Source organism: Antennarius striatus, chromosome 19, assembly GCF_040054535.1.
Source record: "Antennarius striatus isolate MH-2024 chromosome 19, ASM4005453v1, whole genome shotgun sequence".
NCBI classification, from domain to species: Eukaryota; Metazoa; Chordata; class Actinopteri; order Lophiiformes; family Antennariidae; genus Antennarius; species Antennarius striatus.
The window spans coordinates 15,938,306-15,956,523 of NC_090794.1; the positions used below are offsets into that span (position 1 = coordinate 15,938,306).

The 18,218-nt window shown below is 41.8% G+C and overlaps 1 protein-coding gene across 1 annotated transcript in view; it reads right to left on the minus strand.

The window, feature by feature from the left end:
* Window positions 1-18,218, minus strand: part of syne1a (spectrin repeat containing, nuclear envelope 1a) — a 125,260-nt gene that overhangs the window by 33,918 nt on the left and 73,124 nt on the right. Inside the window, 23 exon segments of the mRNA XM_068343403.1 lie at window positions 1,379-1,561; window positions 1,780-1,902; window positions 2,487-2,672; window positions 2,961-3,098; window positions 3,257-3,439; window positions 4,040-4,192; window positions 4,461-4,616; window positions 4,726-4,891; window positions 4,970-5,250; window positions 5,850-6,068; window positions 6,269-6,413; window positions 6,536-6,873; window positions 9,748-11,352; window positions 11,523-11,921; window positions 12,011-12,167; window positions 12,397-12,662; window positions 12,785-12,961; window positions 13,091-13,216; window positions 13,486-13,632; window positions 15,111-15,287; window positions 16,145-16,312; window positions 16,555-16,707; window positions 17,014-17,340. Coding sequence (XP_068199504.1) covers window positions 1,379-1,561; window positions 1,780-1,902; window positions 2,487-2,672; window positions 2,961-3,098; window positions 3,257-3,439; window positions 4,040-4,192; window positions 4,461-4,616; window positions 4,726-4,891; window positions 4,970-5,250; window positions 5,850-6,068; window positions 6,269-6,413; window positions 6,536-6,873; window positions 9,748-11,352; window positions 11,523-11,921; window positions 12,011-12,167; window positions 12,397-12,662; window positions 12,785-12,961; window positions 13,091-13,216; window positions 13,486-13,632; window positions 15,111-15,287; window positions 16,145-16,312; window positions 16,555-16,707; window positions 17,014-17,340 — 5,973 coding nt within the window.

An 18,218-nucleotide genomic window follows, 5' to 3' on the forward strand; every position in this document is an offset into this window, starting at 1 on the left:
GCAAGAATTGTGAAATTTTACTGATCTATGGTGAGGAACGGTCATTTCACTCGCTCTAGGAAAATACTGTATGTCACCAATAGATGTGGATTTACCGTTTCTTCCACTCTCGATGTCATGATGCTAGCATGAGATTATCTGTCACTCTATGGGTGTTTTTATACACAAATGCCAGCATGCCTTCAACAAGCAGCTGAATCTGGAGCTTTAAGACAGTCTTTAACTCTTCCAAAGTAAGTGTAAGGCTTCATGTCCATGATAAAAGTCGTTACATTGTGGTTAGATAAGTGGAACAATAAGGATATGCATAAAAGATGCTAATCAAAAAACCTCCCCCAAAAAACAAACGTCCTTGAGCCAGAACAAATAGAGTATCAACATTTTAAATGTTGTACTTAAAGTGTCTGTCCTTCAGATGTTCTCAGAAGTCACTCAGTTCTTCATCGAAACACTAATCTTTCCTCGATAAGACCAAATCCAGAACCAAAGGAATGGAGGGCGATCCTGCGCTGATGGGGGCTGAACAACAACATACACATTCCTCTGAGGGCATGCTGGGACACTGCAGCAAAATTTAGACGATTCCACCAGGTGATAAATCCGTACAATATTTATCTGTATTTATCATGAAAAAGATTCTTTTTGTGCCAACAGCACTCTCAGGCTGTAGTGTGGAAATTTCCTCCTGATATGTGCAGACTTGAATATTGTTTAGACATGTTATATATTCTGTGCATTTTATTGCCTTGTTTTGCTTAGATGTTACTCTTGGTGTTTCTGTGGAGTCTATTCCTATATATTTCTGAATTTTTTTATTCTTAGTAAAAGCAGCAAAGGAGCAGAATTCTTAATTTTCGTGTAGTCGATACAAAGTATTTGATCAATGACAATAAAGGTTATCAAATTAAATTAAATTCTATTCATTCTATTCTACTCTTACATTCTATTGTGATAGATATACTTTATTTATCCCAAACTGGAAAATTTAGGATATATAATATATTCAACTACCGTAATATATAATATACTAATATACAACCAATATAATAGTACAACTATTAATACAATAGTACAACTAGTATAGTTGTATAATATACAATATAATACAATATATTCAACTCTTATTTGAGGGACAGACATTTTGTCTTCAGTGGTATGTGAATTCACAGAAAAAACTGACATACAAATTGTGACAAAAACCAAACATGATTCTAGGGTCTTAAATCAAATTGATTCCAAATGTGAAACATTAACAGGATAATAGATCTCAACTCTGTAATTTGTAAAATAATTTTTTTAAAAATCTGCTAAGAAATTTGATCTTATGTAACTACAACAGGTGACACTCAGCAATCTGCTGTATGAGGACTGCGTCTACCTGCAGGATGTTGCACTGCTGAATGGTGGTATGCTGCAGCTGGCTTGCCTCCTGCTGCAGAGTCTGAGCTGTGCGGCACATCGGCAGGCTGGCCAGTACCTCTCCTGGCAGCCGGAGGGCGCTCTGACACTGCTGTACCGCCTCCACATGCTGCTTGAAGCCTTCCATGTCCACCAGCAGACGCTTATGAAGGAGTGAAGGAGGGTGATATTAAACAAGACTGTGTGCAGATTACCTGCTTTTACGTTTGCATGTGGGCAGATGCATATAAGGAGGTGGCTGTTTGTGGATGACATTACAGCTGTAGGTATGCACTATATGCATGCACAGTATTTATTCAACTTAGATCATGTTTAAATAATGTCCATAGGCAATGATGCTGGTCTTTAATGAGTGTGCACCTGTCTCTGTGTGAGCTGCTCTCTGAGGCTCAGTCTGTTGAGGTCTGGAGATGCAAGTGTGACCTGGATCTGGTCTACAGCAGCATGGAGGTTCTTCACCACACCCTCAAAACGTAACAAGTCCTGAGAGGGAGACAGCGAATATAGTTTTAAAACCCCGGAAATGCAAATGGACTGTTAAATCTGTCATGGCTGATATGGACCTGTGTGGAATAAAGTATATTCAAATCACACCAGGCTACAAATGTATTTGAAATTAAGTAAAATAACTTATTGTGAAATAAAATTATATGCCTAGTCCCTACAAATAAAAATACGCTTTTTCATACATCTTCACTGTAGGCCCCAAGGTAAACATCCTAACTGCCAGGAGGAATTGTAGACAGCTCTCCAAACACTTAGGGTTATTAGTACCCGTCTGCCTACTGGTATCTGAGGAACAGCTGCGTCACATTAGTGTGACAGACTGCACAATTTCAAACGGTGCATTCCATTTGATGGTGCAATGCTACAGACTAACCAAACGATGGCAATGCTATCAAACTACAGTTATAACTGCAGTTTGTTACATCAGGCATGGGGGGGGGGGTTCTTCTGCTGTACCACGATGTTTGGATTATTGAGATAAAATTAGATGCAGCTCTTACTGAAGAACATTTGTTCAGAGTTTAAAGGTGATTTACTGCAGACGTCTGATATCTGTTTACCTTTCCTGCATCCTGCAGATTTTGGACACGAGTCTTGGCACTTTGCTGCAGCTCCTCTGTGCATCTGCTGAGGTATTTCACCTGCTGGATCCATCCCTCTGTCTGTAGCACCTCCCCCAGCTGCCCCTCCCTCTCCCCCATGGCCTCCAAGTCACCATGGAGACCCCGATACTCCCGCAGCAAAGCCTGTCACAATCGGGACGTAAATTACAAGTCACAGATTGGAGGAACATCTTCCGATGTGCAATTAGACTAATTGAACCAGTTAAACACACTGTGCACTATGTGTGACATTTCACTGCAAAGTCATATAAGTGTGTGCATCTAATTAGCTTTAAATTTGTTGAGTGACTGCAAATTTAATATTCTCTTTCGGGGGGAAAAAGTAAGTATGAAAAACATCAACATCCATGTTGCTGCAGTTTGCAGACATTTTAAAGCTATTCCTTATCCCTGCTGTGAGAACAGACTCACCTGGTGGGCCCGAATCTGTTCCTGCAGCTGAGACACCGAGTTCCAGACGATACTGCTGGAGATCAGAGCCTCTGCTTTCTCTGTCCAGCCCAAAATGAATCCTTTCACAGCCTGATATTCCTCCATCTGTCTCTCCGCCTGCTCACGAGAGAGAGAGAGAGAAAGAGACAGAGAGAGAGAGAGAGAGAGAGAGAGAGAGAGAGAGAGAGAGAGAGAGAGAAGAAAGAGATTTATTTATTTATGATGAGTAGACTTTTCACATATGAGAGGTCTGTTTGTTTTAGTGAAGTACACACCTTCTTCAGTCTGCTGGCTCTGTCCTGGACCTGCTGCATGGTGTTGTGCTGCACCATCATCAGTTTGCCCACAGCGTCTCCCAGCTGCTTACAAAGCAGAGGGTTCTGCTCCCCAAACTCCTGCACAGCTACTCCCAACTCTCCCAGAGAACGACCACAAGATTCACACTCCTCAAAGAGAGTCTGACAAAAAAAAACAACAGATGAGTGTCAAGGACTAGAAGCAGAAAACAAAAATCAGGGAAAGGCTACAGAACAAGGAGAGTTCAAGTATTCTTGTGTTTGTTCAACAATAAGAGGAAGAGGGACACCAGTGACACGTCTATGATAAATATAAATCTACAGCTAGCAGCCAGTAGGGGCTGCATTGAGATTAGAAACAGTGGGAAATGGCTTGCCTGACTCAACTGAAAGATGCCTTGTTTATTTGGCACAAAGAAGTGTGAAGACAACAAATGTGCTTTACAGGACAGCAGTGATTATTTAACTTCACCAGCAGTTTAAAAATGATTAAGTTATTCATTTAACAGTCCACACTTGAGGCTTTGATGGCTTACAAAATGCACAGAGGATTGGAGGGGAAAGATGTTGTGGATATAACCAGGAAAATGGGACTGAATGGGCGTTGACTCTCGTCTGAAATAGTCCTTTAAGAAATGGGTCACTACTGAAAGCAAACATTCCAATTCTCATACCCTCATTAACCTCAACATCTGCAAAATGAGGAGCCAATAAGAGAGGGGTTAATTGCTTGTTAATTAGTTAATCTGTCTACTTGATTACTTTGGTCTCTTCATTGGCCTTCTCCAGGTCCCCACCCTTCTCCTCCAACTTCAGCCTGATGGTCGTCAGTTTTGCTTCGATGTCCTGCAGTCTGGAAATGAAGTCCTCTTTCACGTCTCTGGTCTGCTGCACCTCCCGCTCCCTGGCCTGGACCTAAAGCAGACAGCAGCAAGATAGAGAGATAGTTTCACTCAATATAAGTCATTTAATAATCCTAAATGGATGTTTGAGTAAAAACGTTCTCTGCAGCTGGGGCACTAAAGATGTACTAGTAAGAACACATTTGCATAACAGAAAAAAGTTTGTCATTGCTTTAAAAAATGCACTAAGGTCCTTAGTGTGATATAGACTCAGCTCAACTAATTGACCTGATCATCACCTTAATACTAGACAAAACACTTATAGAATAAAATGAGCTCACCTGGTCCTCAGCAGAGCCCAGAGCCAGAGACACCTCCGCCAGCTGCCTGCTGAGCTCAGAGGGCAGACCAGCCTGCAGCTCCTGGTACTTGGCCTGCTGCAGCTCCGTCATGCGTTCCACACTCTGACGCCTGCTGATGACTTCGCCATGTGCAGTCTGCAACACAAACAACCCCCAATGAGCAAAGACGTAGTTCAGCTGAGCTGATATTGACTTTATGTTAAAACAATATTTAGCTAACAGTATGTTATCGATAGTGGTCTACCTCCAGCTCCTGCAGCAGAGAATCCAGGTCTGCAGTGGGGCTGAGCAGTAAGCCGCGGGTATCTTGGATCCAGCCTTTGACCAACCCAAGCTCCTTCTCCACCTCCTCTCTCTCCCTCAGCTCCTGGTGGATCTGGGTCCTGCTGGCTCTTATCCGGAGCACGAGGCTAGACGAGACATAGTTGTAAGAATCTTTTTTTTTGTGGTCATTCTGACAAAATTACACCTCTTTTACATGAACTCACCGGTCATATTGCTCCTGCATGTTTCTGATCTCTTGTAGACAATGTGTCTCCTCATGTCTACTCTCTGTTTTTTTCTCTATCTCGTCCTTCTTCTCTTCTCTTAGGCTTTGTGTGTGCTGTCCCAGCAGGGCAAGAATGGACTGCTCCCTCTCCACCTCCATATTGAAGGAGTCATGATATTCCAAGAGGCTCTGAAGTGCCGCCCTGGTGGACGCCTTCTCAACTGGGCTATCTGGGACACGACCGTGGAGATCTTTGGACACTGTGCGCACCTTCTCCATCTGAGGGAAGAACACGTTCATAGATACAGGTTTGGTTGATGCAGCACTTTCAGGGTTTTGTGTGAAGTAGATGGTAGTTGCTTTAACTCCTATGGGCCTTTGCAAACCCTTCAAGTAAAACAAATTGAATATAAAAGTTTCTATCCGGGTTTATGTTATTTTTAAATCTTTTTTTTAAAGTATTTTCTTTGATATTCAAGTCAGAAATAAGAGCTGAGGAGAAATTCAAGTGTAAAGAATGATATCATGTCCAATAGTAGAAAAAGAGTTGAACAGAAAATGTGCCACAGCTGAGTTTGACTTAATTTCCTCTTTAGGGTCTGTGCTTGGTGGGAATTCTTGGCAAATATTGTCAAACTTGTAGGACAAGCAAGAGAACGCTTCATGACACAATGTTTTGGCAGGAGTAAAAAACTGGCCTGAAGCCTGGAATTACATCACAGCACATTGAGTAGTTCTTAGCTGTTACTGTGTTTGACCTAAATATGTCTGTGCAGAACACAGTTATACACAAATCTGTTTGTGGCTGCAAGAATCAAGTCTGCACAGAGTCTCTGTGGGCTAGGCCCATGCTAACAGCTAGTTTCACTCCGCCTTACCTTCTCAGTGAAGTTCCTCCATTCCCTCCATGTGTCCTCCAACGCCCTCTCCTGGGCTTGTGCCACACTGCGCAGCCTGGTCCACCGTTGCCACAGCGACGACAGGGAGTGACTGATCACAGCTTTGCTGGACTCACAGATGATCTGCTCTAACTCTGTTGCCTTCTCTTTCAAGGCATTTAGAGGAGACTCAAGCAGGTCTATGTGAGCTACCAGAGACTAAAGACAAAGAAGACACCAGGCGCATGTGAATGAATACTTGACTCTGCAAAAACCATCATTTAGTAACATGGGTCGTTATTGAAAAAATATTTTTTCATGACTAGAATAAATGTTCACCTTAGCATTCTACGTAACATAACAGCCAATGGGACAAAACAAATGCAACTATGTGATTTATGGGTCAGACAGTGACCCACCTTGTATCTTTGACACTTTTCCTCTGCCTGGTGAACACCAACAGCCTTAGCTGTGGTGAATGTGGCCATCTCGCCTTCAACAGTATTCATCTGTTCAACCAGTGTCTCCTTCTTCTGTTCGAGGGAAGTCCAAAGAGCTGCACAACTGGAAAAAATAGACTATTAATGCAGACAGTTCGTCCTGATGATCACATGGACTGTTTGTTCCAACTGCATATTTTTATGGCACTTGGCTCAGTGTTCTTACATTGTTACTCTGACACTCACCTCTGGAGCAGCTCTCTGTATGCATTCAGTTGCTGATTGATTTCTGTGTTCCTGAGCTGCATTGCATTAACATTTTCTCTAGTTTCACTCATTAACCCTGCTTCCATAAGATCCTCCAGCAGAGGGTCCAAATTCCTGAGCTCCTGCAAACCAGCTGTGAAGTTTTTTTCCTGTGCTGAAATTTCTTCCAGGTACTGCATACAATCTGCCTGGTTCTCAAGCTGCACACCAGAGCTAAACCTCTGGAGCACAGCTGTAGCGGAGTCCAGCCATAACTGCATGGACTGCAGAGATAAGTGGTGCCTCTGGACCAGGGAAAGAACCTGATTCACCACCATCTAGAATAAGAAAATTATTACATCTATGTCAGTTTCTGCTTCTTTCTATGTTAAACTTTTCAAACACATTAAGGTAAGAATGCAAATTAAGGTATAAATGCAGATATTGGATGTCTGTTGAAAAAATGTCCTACTTTTTTAAAGGTCACATATAGACCCTTTCCAAAAAATTAGAATGTCGTGGAAAAGTTGTTTAATTTCCATAATTCCATTCAGAAAGTTAAACTTTCACATATTATAGATTCATGGCCCACAATTTAAAAATGTCAGGTATTTATTTGTTTATTGTTACATAATTTTGGCTTCCAGCACATAAAACCCATGAAAACAGGATTTCAAAAAATTAGAATACTGTGAAGAAATCATCAGGGCATGAATGTTTTAAACTGAGTGTCACACACTAATCATCTACTAAACTCAAAGCACATGCACAGGTTTCCCCAGGTGTTATTTAATTGCTTTGGTTTGGTTCAATTGTCTCAGTTCGGTTCAATATGGGGAAAACTGCAGACATGACAGCTGCCCGGAAGACCATCATTGATACCCTCCATAGGATGGGTAAACCTCAAAAGTTCATAGCTAAGGAGGCCGGCTGTTCACAGCGTGCTGTGTCCAAGCATATCAATGGAAAGTCTAGTAGAAGGGAAAAATGTGGCAAGAGAAGATGCACGAGCAAAACAGATGACCGTGGGCTTCAGCAGATGTACAAACAGAGACGATTCAAGAATCTGGCAGAGATCCACAAAGGGTGGACTGAGGCAGGAGTCACAGCTTCAAAAACCACCACGTTCAGACGGGAGATGGGCTACAATTGTTGGGTTCCTCGGGTCAAGCCACATCTGAACCAGAGCCAACGTAAGAAGCGGCTCAACTGGGCCAAGGAGAAGGACTGGACTGTTGGCCAGTGGTCCAAGGTCTTCTTTTCCAATGAAAGTAAAGTGTGTCTTTCATTTGGGAATCAAGGTCCAAGGGTTTGGAGGAAGACGGATGAGTAACAGAACCCAAGCTGCTTAAGGTCCAGTGTGAAATATCCACAGTCAGTCATGATTTGGGGTGCAATGTCCAGTGCAGGTGTTGGTAAACTCTGCTTTCTTAAATCCAAGGTCGCCGCAACCGTCTACCAGAATGTTTTGGAGGACTTCATGATTCCTTCTGCTGAGGATCTGTATGGAGATGCAGATTCCATCTTCCAGCAGGACCAGGCCCCTGCCCATACTGCCAGAAGCACCAAAACCTGGTTTAATGCTCATGCCATCACAGTGCTTGACTGGCCAGCCAACTCGCCAGACCTAAACCCCACTGAGAGTCTATGGGGTATTCTCAAGAGGAAAATGAGGGGCACCAGACCCAATGACAAAGAAGAGCTGACAGCAAGCGTCAAAGAAATCTGGGCTTCCATAACTCCTACGAAATGCCACAGGCTGATTAGCTCAATGCTACGTCGCATCAAGGCAGTGATTAAGGCAAAGGGATTCCCAACCAAGTATTGATGATTGATATATTGTTTTGAAAGTACCATATTTTGATTGATTGATAAGAAATAAGTGGTGATTTCTTCACAGTATTCAAATTTTTTGAAATCCTGTTTTCATGGGTTTTACGAGCTGGAAGCCAAAATCTGGGCCATAAATCTATAATAGTAGATGGAAGTTTGACTTTCTGAATGGAATAATGGAAATTAAACAACTTTTGAAATACCACTCATCACCTCATCAGTAGATAAGTCACATTATCACATGATGCTTAAGATAATTGGCACAAGCATGTCTCATTACAGTCAGTTACAGTCAGTCCAACAGCAGTTTGCCAAGAGATTTGTGTTGTAAATCAAATTGGATGCCTGGTTTGCTCAGGTACCCTTTAAAAACAGTATCATAGTTCTATAAAAGCCTGTTCCTGTGACCATTATCAGCTGGTGACAAATTTGACCCTATTTGACGAACAGAACAAAAGAACAGGCAAAAATTAAATAAACTGCATAAAAAAACCAACCCAAATCATTTTTAACAGCACAAGAATAGCGTGAGCAAAAAATGTGTAATGTATTAATGTAATCCAAGTTATACTAAAGTAAAAATTGTGTCAACTCATTTATGTAGTAATTTGCATCTAAATTAATGGTCTTTTTTAAAAACTTTTTTGTAGGGATATTTGGCATGTTGCACTTAATTCATGAAATGGCAGCCATCTTTCATTTATTCCTGTCATTTATTCCTCAATGTCTTTTGGTATCTCTCTTCTACCACTTGACTTTGAATCTACTTCTGAAAACACTTCATTGGGAAGACCATCCAGAGGGATAAATAGCACTACCATTACATCCCCTAAAGAAACAGCACACACTATCCTACATGGGAATACAACTTAGGGAATTGGACTTGGGTTTTATCTTTATGAAAAAAATTTGAGGTGGCAACCAACTATACTGTTTTATAGTTTCCTAAATGAGGCATTAAATGATATTCACACTTCATATCCATAAGCATTGCTGAGGAGACCTGGGTCTAATATTGTATTTTAACTATAACTATAACTTTTACCTAATCAACATAAGAGAAGCTTTGGGACATAGTATTTTAAAAAATCAAATCTCAAAACTGCTATAAATTAATAATAAGATAGGTGCTAATTTGAACTTCATGGAATCTCTTGCAGTCTTCTTAAAATGCTTCAGCTTCCTTGGACCCATCAATATTGATAGTATCAGCAAACTGAGGACTAATGACATTCAGTAGATTCAAGCCATGAATGATGCATTGGGTTTCAGGACATGAACTTTCTGACGAATTGATTTTCATTCAGTTTTGATGGAGTTGCTAAAACAATAAAAGGACAGGCAATCACTGTGATTTCCAAATAAATTATACCACATACCTGTTTGTGACTAATTCCGTGTTGAACTTCATCTCCCAGCTTCACTATCTCCTGCAATTTCTCTTCAACGTGGGCAGGAACAGTTTCTTTTCTACTAGAATACCTTTGCTCTTCTCTCCTCCTGAAAGCATCCCCTAACCTCAATATACTTTTCACTTCCTGTTCCTTGATCGTCAGTTTGCGTACTTCCTCATAAATCCTCTCAGTTTTAACAACTGAAAAAGTTGATGGCTCTTTCAATGTTTCCTTGATAGCCATTAACCATTTCAACATTTTCTCAGTCTCTATTATGAAATCTTCATTCTTCACATGTTTTTTCTCACTTTCTTCCACAAAACAATGTACTTCAAAACATAAAGATTGCAATGATTCAAGCTGGAGTATAGTCTTCTCGAAGGCAGTGGGTACAAAGTTCAGACAAAGGCCTTTAGTTTGTTTGTTACATTCTTCAGTCTGAGAGCTCACGCAATCCACAGTTTCCAGCAGTGAATATAAATGTGTTATTTTATCCATGATGCTTGTTTCTGTGTCTGCTTTAAGTCTGGCTAGCTTCTCTTTAACAGACTTGAACACCAAGTCCACCTTGCTAGACACTTGATTGTGTTCAACTACTGTTTTCAAGCAATTATCTAAGTGTTTAATTCTCTCAATGTTTCTCCTTTTCAGTGAGTTGTGGAGATTTAATAACTGTTGTGTCTCTTCTGTGCTATATTGCTGACCCCGACTAAGAAAACCCTCATTTTTGCCGTGCAGTTGTCTCACAGCAGGGCTAATATGGATTAAACTTTCATTAATATTTCTATGTTCATTTATTAAACAAGTAAGTTCCTCCTCATTAATACTAACAGTCTGCTTCTCTAGATTGTCAAACTGCTCCTGAAGCTCCTGCAGTGCATTGCTGGTAATCTCAAAGAAAGTGCTGTACTCTTTTTGCTCTAAGATTATTTGCTGGACTCTGTCTATTTTTTCTTTGGCTAGAGCTAGGATGGCATTGTACTGTTGAGGCAGGGCATTGAGCCTCTCATCTAGGTAGCAATGATCAATCTCATTCAGAGTAGGGAGAATCTCTTGGCCTATTCTTTGGACAATAAGAAGAAGGTTCTCATATTCTGAAGCTTGTTCCAGGACATTCTGAAAATTAGAAAGTTCTGTTTGCAAATCAGAGTTGTCTGCCAAATTTTTTATGTTAATCTCAGGGAACGTGATGGCATCTGCTCGTCTCAACCACTGGCAAGTCTTATCCAGATCAACCTGAAAGTACCTCCTAGAGGTCAAGGCTTTCTCTAAGTCTGTGAGACGCTGGGTCGTCCTCTGAAGAGCAGTTTCTAAAACTGCTTGTAGCTTTTTAAGTTTTGCCAGGGTTTCTGCTCTCTCTTTGTCGGTGGCGTCTCTCTCTAACTCTCGTCCTTGTATCCAGAGTGAAGCCAGCTCTCTCTGGTATTCCCGTAAACCACTCAGGACACTTTGGCAAGCAGCAACTTGTTTGGCTAGGTCCTCAGGAAGGAGTGCTATATGGTCATCAATCAGAGCCTTCCTTTCTTGTTGCTGTACCCAAGATAGTGCTCTTCCCAAAGCTTGAAGGAACTGTGTCTTCTCTGTGAAGGCCTGGAACAAATTCAGATCTAGTCAGTAACATATAACTTGGGTTACCTCCCATTTTATTTCTAGTTGGATCTTGTTCCACCAGACCAAACACAACAAAAGAAAGTTAGGTCCTTCAGGACATAGTCAAAATTTGATTAGTATTTAATTAGTACAAAGTTCCAGTTGCTTACCTTACTGAGGTACTTTCTCCTTTGGTTCACCTGAGTCCCCAGAGCTGACATCTCAGTCTGAGCACGCTCAGTGAGCTCCAGTAGGCAACGCTTCTCACTGAGCCCCAGTCTGGAGGCCACAGCCTGGGCTTCACTCACCGCCTGATCAAGCAGCTGCTGACGGGCCTCTAGCTCTACACACACATTCAAGTGGTCAAACAGGAAACTCTGGGCCAGGTCAGGGGGTGGGCTTGTTTTCAGTGCAGAAGTAAGAGCAGGCCGCTGTTCGTCCACCCACTCCCGGGCATCCCTCAGCTGGCTTTCAACTCGGGCAAGATCCTGTAGTGTCTCTGCAGAATCCTGAATCTTTTTTTGAATTAGATTTTCAAGTTGGACCCAGCGCTGCTCCAGATGACCCACCTAGTGAAGGTAAAAAAGTAAGAATGGACCCAGATTCTGTACTCTACTCTTAACATTACTTTAAAATGAAGACATAAATTCAGCTTCACCTGCTGCTTGACCAGATCTTTGTCTAACAGGCTAAGTTGAGGCAAGATTGCTTGTTTCTGGTCTCTGAGGTCTTCGAGAGTGGCTCTCTGCTCCTTGAGGTCAATGGAAAGCCTCCTCAAAGCTTCTAAATGCTCACTGGTACTCTCTGTGTCTGCCCTATTCAAACACAGCAAGGTTTAAGTGAAAACCTGTATCTCCAGCAATGGAATTTAGACATTAACTTTTCTTTGACACAAAGGATTGACTGCAACACCAGAAGATGTGCATGTGTTTGTGCAGATCCACCCCTGCATCAACTTTATATATTCTGGTCATTAAGCTAATGAATGCAAATGGAAATTAATGTACAGTATGTTTTGAAATCTACACAAAGACAGCCTTATACCTGGCAAGGTAATCCCATTCCCTGGATACTTGGTAGAAGAGTTCCTCCACAGTCACAACAATCTCCTGGTATTCCACACTTCGTTGCATGTCTTCCCCCCGCTGGGACTCCAGTTCTTCTGCCCGTTGGCCAAGCTCCACCCAGCTTCTCTTCATTCTCCTTATCTCCTCCAGGTAAGGAGTTATCTGTCCAGCTGTCAGCCTACCAATGACCTCATTCAAATGGGTTACCTCAGATTGTTTCTCCCTAATTTGCTGAAGGAATTCCTGCAGGAAAGGTAACCAGTGTTCTCAATCACTCTAAATTCGAGATTCAACCGATTTCCCTGATCAGACTAAAATTGTGCCAAGCTATTGGAATCTACAGATTATTTTTTACAAGAACAGACCTGCGCCTTGTCCAGCTGGTTCTGTGCAATCTTGGGTTCCAACTCTGCCGGTCTCCTGACGAGGTTTTGAAGTTGCTGCTCTGTTTCTCTCAGTTGGAGCTCCAGATCTGCCTTCTGCTCCTCAGCATCCCTCCAGCTGTCTACCACCTCCTCACAAAGCAGCATACGCTCCTCAATCTAGACACAAAAACAATTTATTTTTCAGTATTTACTCAGTCTTCAATTTTTAAAGCCGGCTAACAACCACAGCTGGAGACCTCAAATGTCTTTACATCTTTTATTGAATGGTTTGTGAAGTGAAATAACCTGGAGTTTAATGTGCTGGATGGCTGCTGCGGTCTCCCTGACCCTCACTTCAGACAGATCACACGCTGAGCACAAAAGCTGGAGGTAGGTGCTGGCCTGCTCTTGGAGGGTGCGTTCCTGCTTCACCTGACAAAAAATGAGTCTGTCAGTGGTCCTATAATTTCATTGATTTGTCACATTATCCCTTCTGGACAATCCATAACAGTAATTATGCCCATTATGGCCATTCTGGCAGCATTCACATAAACTGTCTGTTATTTGGCAGCTACATAAATAAATACTATTTACCAAGACATCTGCTCACAAGATAATATGTTTAAAATATGATCAAGTATGCATCTGATCAGATATTAATTGACCTCCCTAGGTGAAGGAATGGGTGGGAGCTTACTGACCTGCTTTACAGCCTCCTCCTTGCTGAGAGGAGTATGTTCAGGAGGCTCTGGCTCCTCTGAGACTGATTTTAACCAGGTCTGACACTGCTGCAAAGTGTCCTGAAGATTTACATGTCTCTGTAATTCCTGGTCAAGACTCTGATACACCTGTGAGACACAACAGATGCATTTCAGTTATCACACAGATGTCACTGAAAATTAAAATTAATATTGGACTTTAAGAGATTCTAGTCCTGATCTTCAACAAATATGTAAACCAAAGTGCAGACTAAATGCTTTACGCTAAAAACCATGAGCATTGTAGGTAGGGACTGCTTGATGATGTAATTTTAAAGCTTGCACAGTATGGGCAAATTTGGTACATGTGGGAACCACAAATTCACAAAAAGGAGCAAGAGCTAGACTATGTTCAGAGGAAATATGTGATTTAATAATTTATAATACCCTTAAGCTTTAAACTAAGCCTGAAAGTAGCAAACACCTATTGAATTATTGGACATAAAAGGTGTACGAGGAGCGATTTTATGTGAGTCCGGCACAAGGCTTAATACAATCAGCCCACTAGAACACCACTGCATTACGCTCTCAATACGGGCTACCCCTGCTGTCCTATAAACTGCATTCCAGCTGGAAAAAAATTGCTTGATGTTGAGGGTGAAAATGTCAAACTGATTTAGTTATTTATGGAAGACACAGGAATGTCATTGCACACTGTTTCTGTCTTTTCACCCCCGACTATAGCGAAACACAAAGAGACATTAAATGATAAAACCTCAACAAGTAGGCTTTTTGACAAGTGTTGAATGTGGAGGCGTCCACACCTTCCAGGGAAGAGTCAAACTGCAAAGTCTGATTGACAGCGATAATAAGAGAGTCTGGAAGAGTGAAATAAGGGGGAGTAATGATTTGGCCTACTGCCTGCTATATCTGGCAAAGGATAGAAAGTTGGCATGGTGGCAAATGGCAAGCAGGATATTAGAGCTGTGCTGTACTGGGACACAGTTGGCAGCCATGGTAACACTGGAGGCGCAGTTGTAGAGGAGCCAGCAGCGTAGTGGTGAAGTGTGGCTGGATCACACAGTGCCAGATTGGATGTGCAGTACTGGTGGAGGTGGTGTCTTGGGAGTTGAACTATGATGACAGCAGTAGAATTTGCCAAAACGACAGAGTGGAGCTGGATTAGAGGTCTCACCAGATCCACTGAAAAGAAGCATGTGATCATTTCTGGCTCAGGCATAAAAAGTGGAGTTGACAAGGGATGTGCGGAGATTAATACGAGGAGATTGAGTTAGTGATTTTGGCAAGTGGGGTCTTTCTAAATGTGGCCGCTGTTGGGCTCCACTTTGGCAGCCTTAATCGATCATGGGCCTTATACAGGCAGGGTCTTAAGAGAGGGATTCAAGTGTCAGAATATGTTTGGATTGAGTGGATGCTGATGTTGTTGGAATATTAACAGCGCTGATACGTACAAGATGTGTGATCACTCCAGTGGCTGTAGGTGCATCCAATACACAAATGTGTTTTAAACACTTACAATTTCAAATGAGCAAGAATGTCACTAATTCAAATATACAAATATCTTTCTCTTTCCATCCATCCCATTCCATCTCCATGTCTTAACTCACCCTCTGTGCTGTGCTACAGATGGCAGAGTAACTGTCCCTGGTGCCATGCTGGTGAGCCTGGACCTGCTGTCTGAGCCTGCTCTGTACGCGCTCACTGCAGCCCTCTACCAGGTGGGCTCCTCGCTCCTTCAGGCTTGCCAAGCGATCCTCAAAGCGTGCAATTTCCTCCATGATGGCCTTTGGATAACAAGATAACAAGTAGGATCATGCAGGATAGAAGACCCAAGAGGGAGATTGATACCACACAGTGGAGACTAGTGGTTTGGATAAATAGATGAACAGCCTGAATAGATGAACTTTAATGAAGATTGAAAGAAGTGAATGAGGTGCAGATGGTGCAGTGGTTAGAGCACATGCTCCATGCATAGAGGGTTCAATTCCCACTCATAGCCCTATGCTGTACGTCATCCCCCATTCTTTCTTCCTCATTCCGTTCTCTCTACAGCTGTTTTCTAAAACATAATTTATCATAGATTTAAATTTACTCAGAGAAAACATTTTAAGCCAGCTCCATTATTATGATCAATTTCTTTCCCACATACTGTATGTCAGCCAAGACCAACTTAAATGGAATAGGATAATGCAGAATAATGTAAGTGGAAGTAGGAGAGTTAGTCTGCCAAGAGAATTCAGGGAGTCTATTTATGTATTTTAGGAATAAACTGTTTACTATTATACAATTATTATATTGTGATCTGATAAAAAAAATCATCTATAAATGGTCAGTTTATGGATGGGGTCAAATTTCCCACTCTGTGAAACACGTGGTGGTGTATAGGGTTGTACTCCTGGCTGTTCTCCAATTCCTGTAACAAGACCATCAGTGGTGAAGTAGTTCATTTTAAATGATTATATTCTATTTGTGACAGATCTTTTACAGCTTCTCAGCTCAGGAAACATCAAATGCTGGAGTCTAGTGCCTTGAAATTTCCTTGAAGATCAAAGTTGATGCATGTGAGCTATTTTGTCCCGTAATCAAGGCTAATTGCTCCATTTGCATCATCTGCTACAAACTGAGTCCTGTGAGTGGTCACCTTGTGCCTGGCCAGCTGTTGAGTGGCTACCTCTAGGCTGCCACCCACAGTGGGATCAGGAGTCACCATCCTGCTGGACATCTGGAGCAGCCATCGCTCCACCTCTTGGAGTTCACTGTGGTAAGCTTCCTGTTCCTTCACCTGGACCTCCAGGTTCTCCACATGGGTCTGGACCACAACAGACACATTGATAAGGCAAATGTCTCAAATGTACAAAACATTTTTAACCTCACCTTTTCAACACAGATTTAAATATTTTTCATTTATAACTTATAGCATAGATTAAAACCCCTTCTTAAACCTGCCAATGTTCTCACTCAATCAATCAACAGGTTAAATGGTTTAATGGAGAAATTACTTAGTTTCTCCTCTCCATATCATAATCATCTTATCTGAGGACAGTTTCTCACCATAGCAGTGTAGCAGAGGTCAGTGTAATCCTTTTTCAGTCTCTTCATTTTGTCTCTGATGGATGGATAGTGGACAGAAGCAAGCAACGCCTCTCCTTTCTCAACCACGGACCTGATGGATCCATCATGGGACTGAACCATCTGCAGCAGAGCCTGAGGACAGACACAGACATCTGTCTTCAGTATACTGAAAATAACATGTTATCTGGGTTTATTACATCACATTTTTGCATTTGTTTTACCTCATCTCCACCTACTGTCAGTCAGTTACTGTTATATTAATGATGTTCTAAAGCAGACCAAAGGCATTTTAACAATGGTATACTCTATAACAAGATCAGCAGTTGTGCAAAATATATTTACAACTAGACTTAATGGACTACTACATGCAAAAATGTTAAATGAAATCTCATCAACACTAGTGCAGAAGGAATTTAGAGATCATAACTGCTACTCTACCTTATACTTAGACAACAGAGCTCTCCGTTGGTACAGCTCCGCCTTGGTCTCCACTGGGGTGTTGAGTAGTGCCCTGGTTTCCACCACCCACGCAACCTGAGCCTTGTACCGATCCTGAAACTCTTTAGCCAGGAGTAAGGACCGCTGAAGGAAGTTGTGTTTTTGCCTGAGTCCACCTGCAAGCTCCTCCAGCTGGGCGAGACGGGCCTCGACCTCAGCCCCCAAACTCTCAGCTCCAGCCTCATTCAGGAAGCCTGCTGCCTCTTCTGAGCGTTCCCTCAGTAATTTCAGGATGCTGTGTCCATGTTGGAGTTCAGATTGGAGAGACTGGGAGAAAGGGGATAAACAGTTTATATACAGTATACAGTGATACCTCTACTTACGAATGTCTCTACTTACGAAATTTTCTACTTACGAAATTTCTCAGCAGGAAAATAATACCTCTACTTACGAAAGAAATTTCGACTTATGTAATGTAAAAACACAGTATCGGCTGATACTCGAATCTCCCACAGGTTCCTGAACGCAACATTCTCATAGCTGCTCTCCCATTGGCTATTAACTATTACGTATCTTCCTGGCATCCCATTGGCTAAGAGGGATGCCACACCACCTCTGTGTGGAGCTAAAGGTGTTTATGGAGTGTCTTCGGCATTCGACACTCGACCTGTGAGGTGTTCTGATAGTTTTGCGCAAATATAACTTTTTCAGTACATATTCGCTATGGACCCCAAGAAAGTGACGGAGAAAAGACGAAAACAAAAGACGAAAAAAAGAGTTTTCTTGTCCATACAAACAAAGCAAGAGATCATAGAAAGCATGAAAAAGGGATGCGTTTGATTGATCTCGCCAAAGAATATAGCCGTAATGCATCTACAATCGCTACGTTATTAAAACAAAAGGAAGTTTAAGGAGTTTAAGGCATCTCGTGGGTGGTTGGAGAACTTCAAAAGGAGGACTGGAATTCACTCTGTTGTTTGGCATCGTGAGATAGGAGCGCATGAACCAAAGAGGGCAAAAAACAATGGGGACAGCTGTTAAAAGGTAAATGACCGACATTATTATTCTTTACTCTATTCTTTGTTTTTTAATTTATGCACCACTCTCATTTATCGTGTAATAATCTAATCGCAACATGTATTTGTTACATGTTTTGATGCATTTTTATGCTTTACAAAACACTTATGTCGGAATTTTTGTGGGTT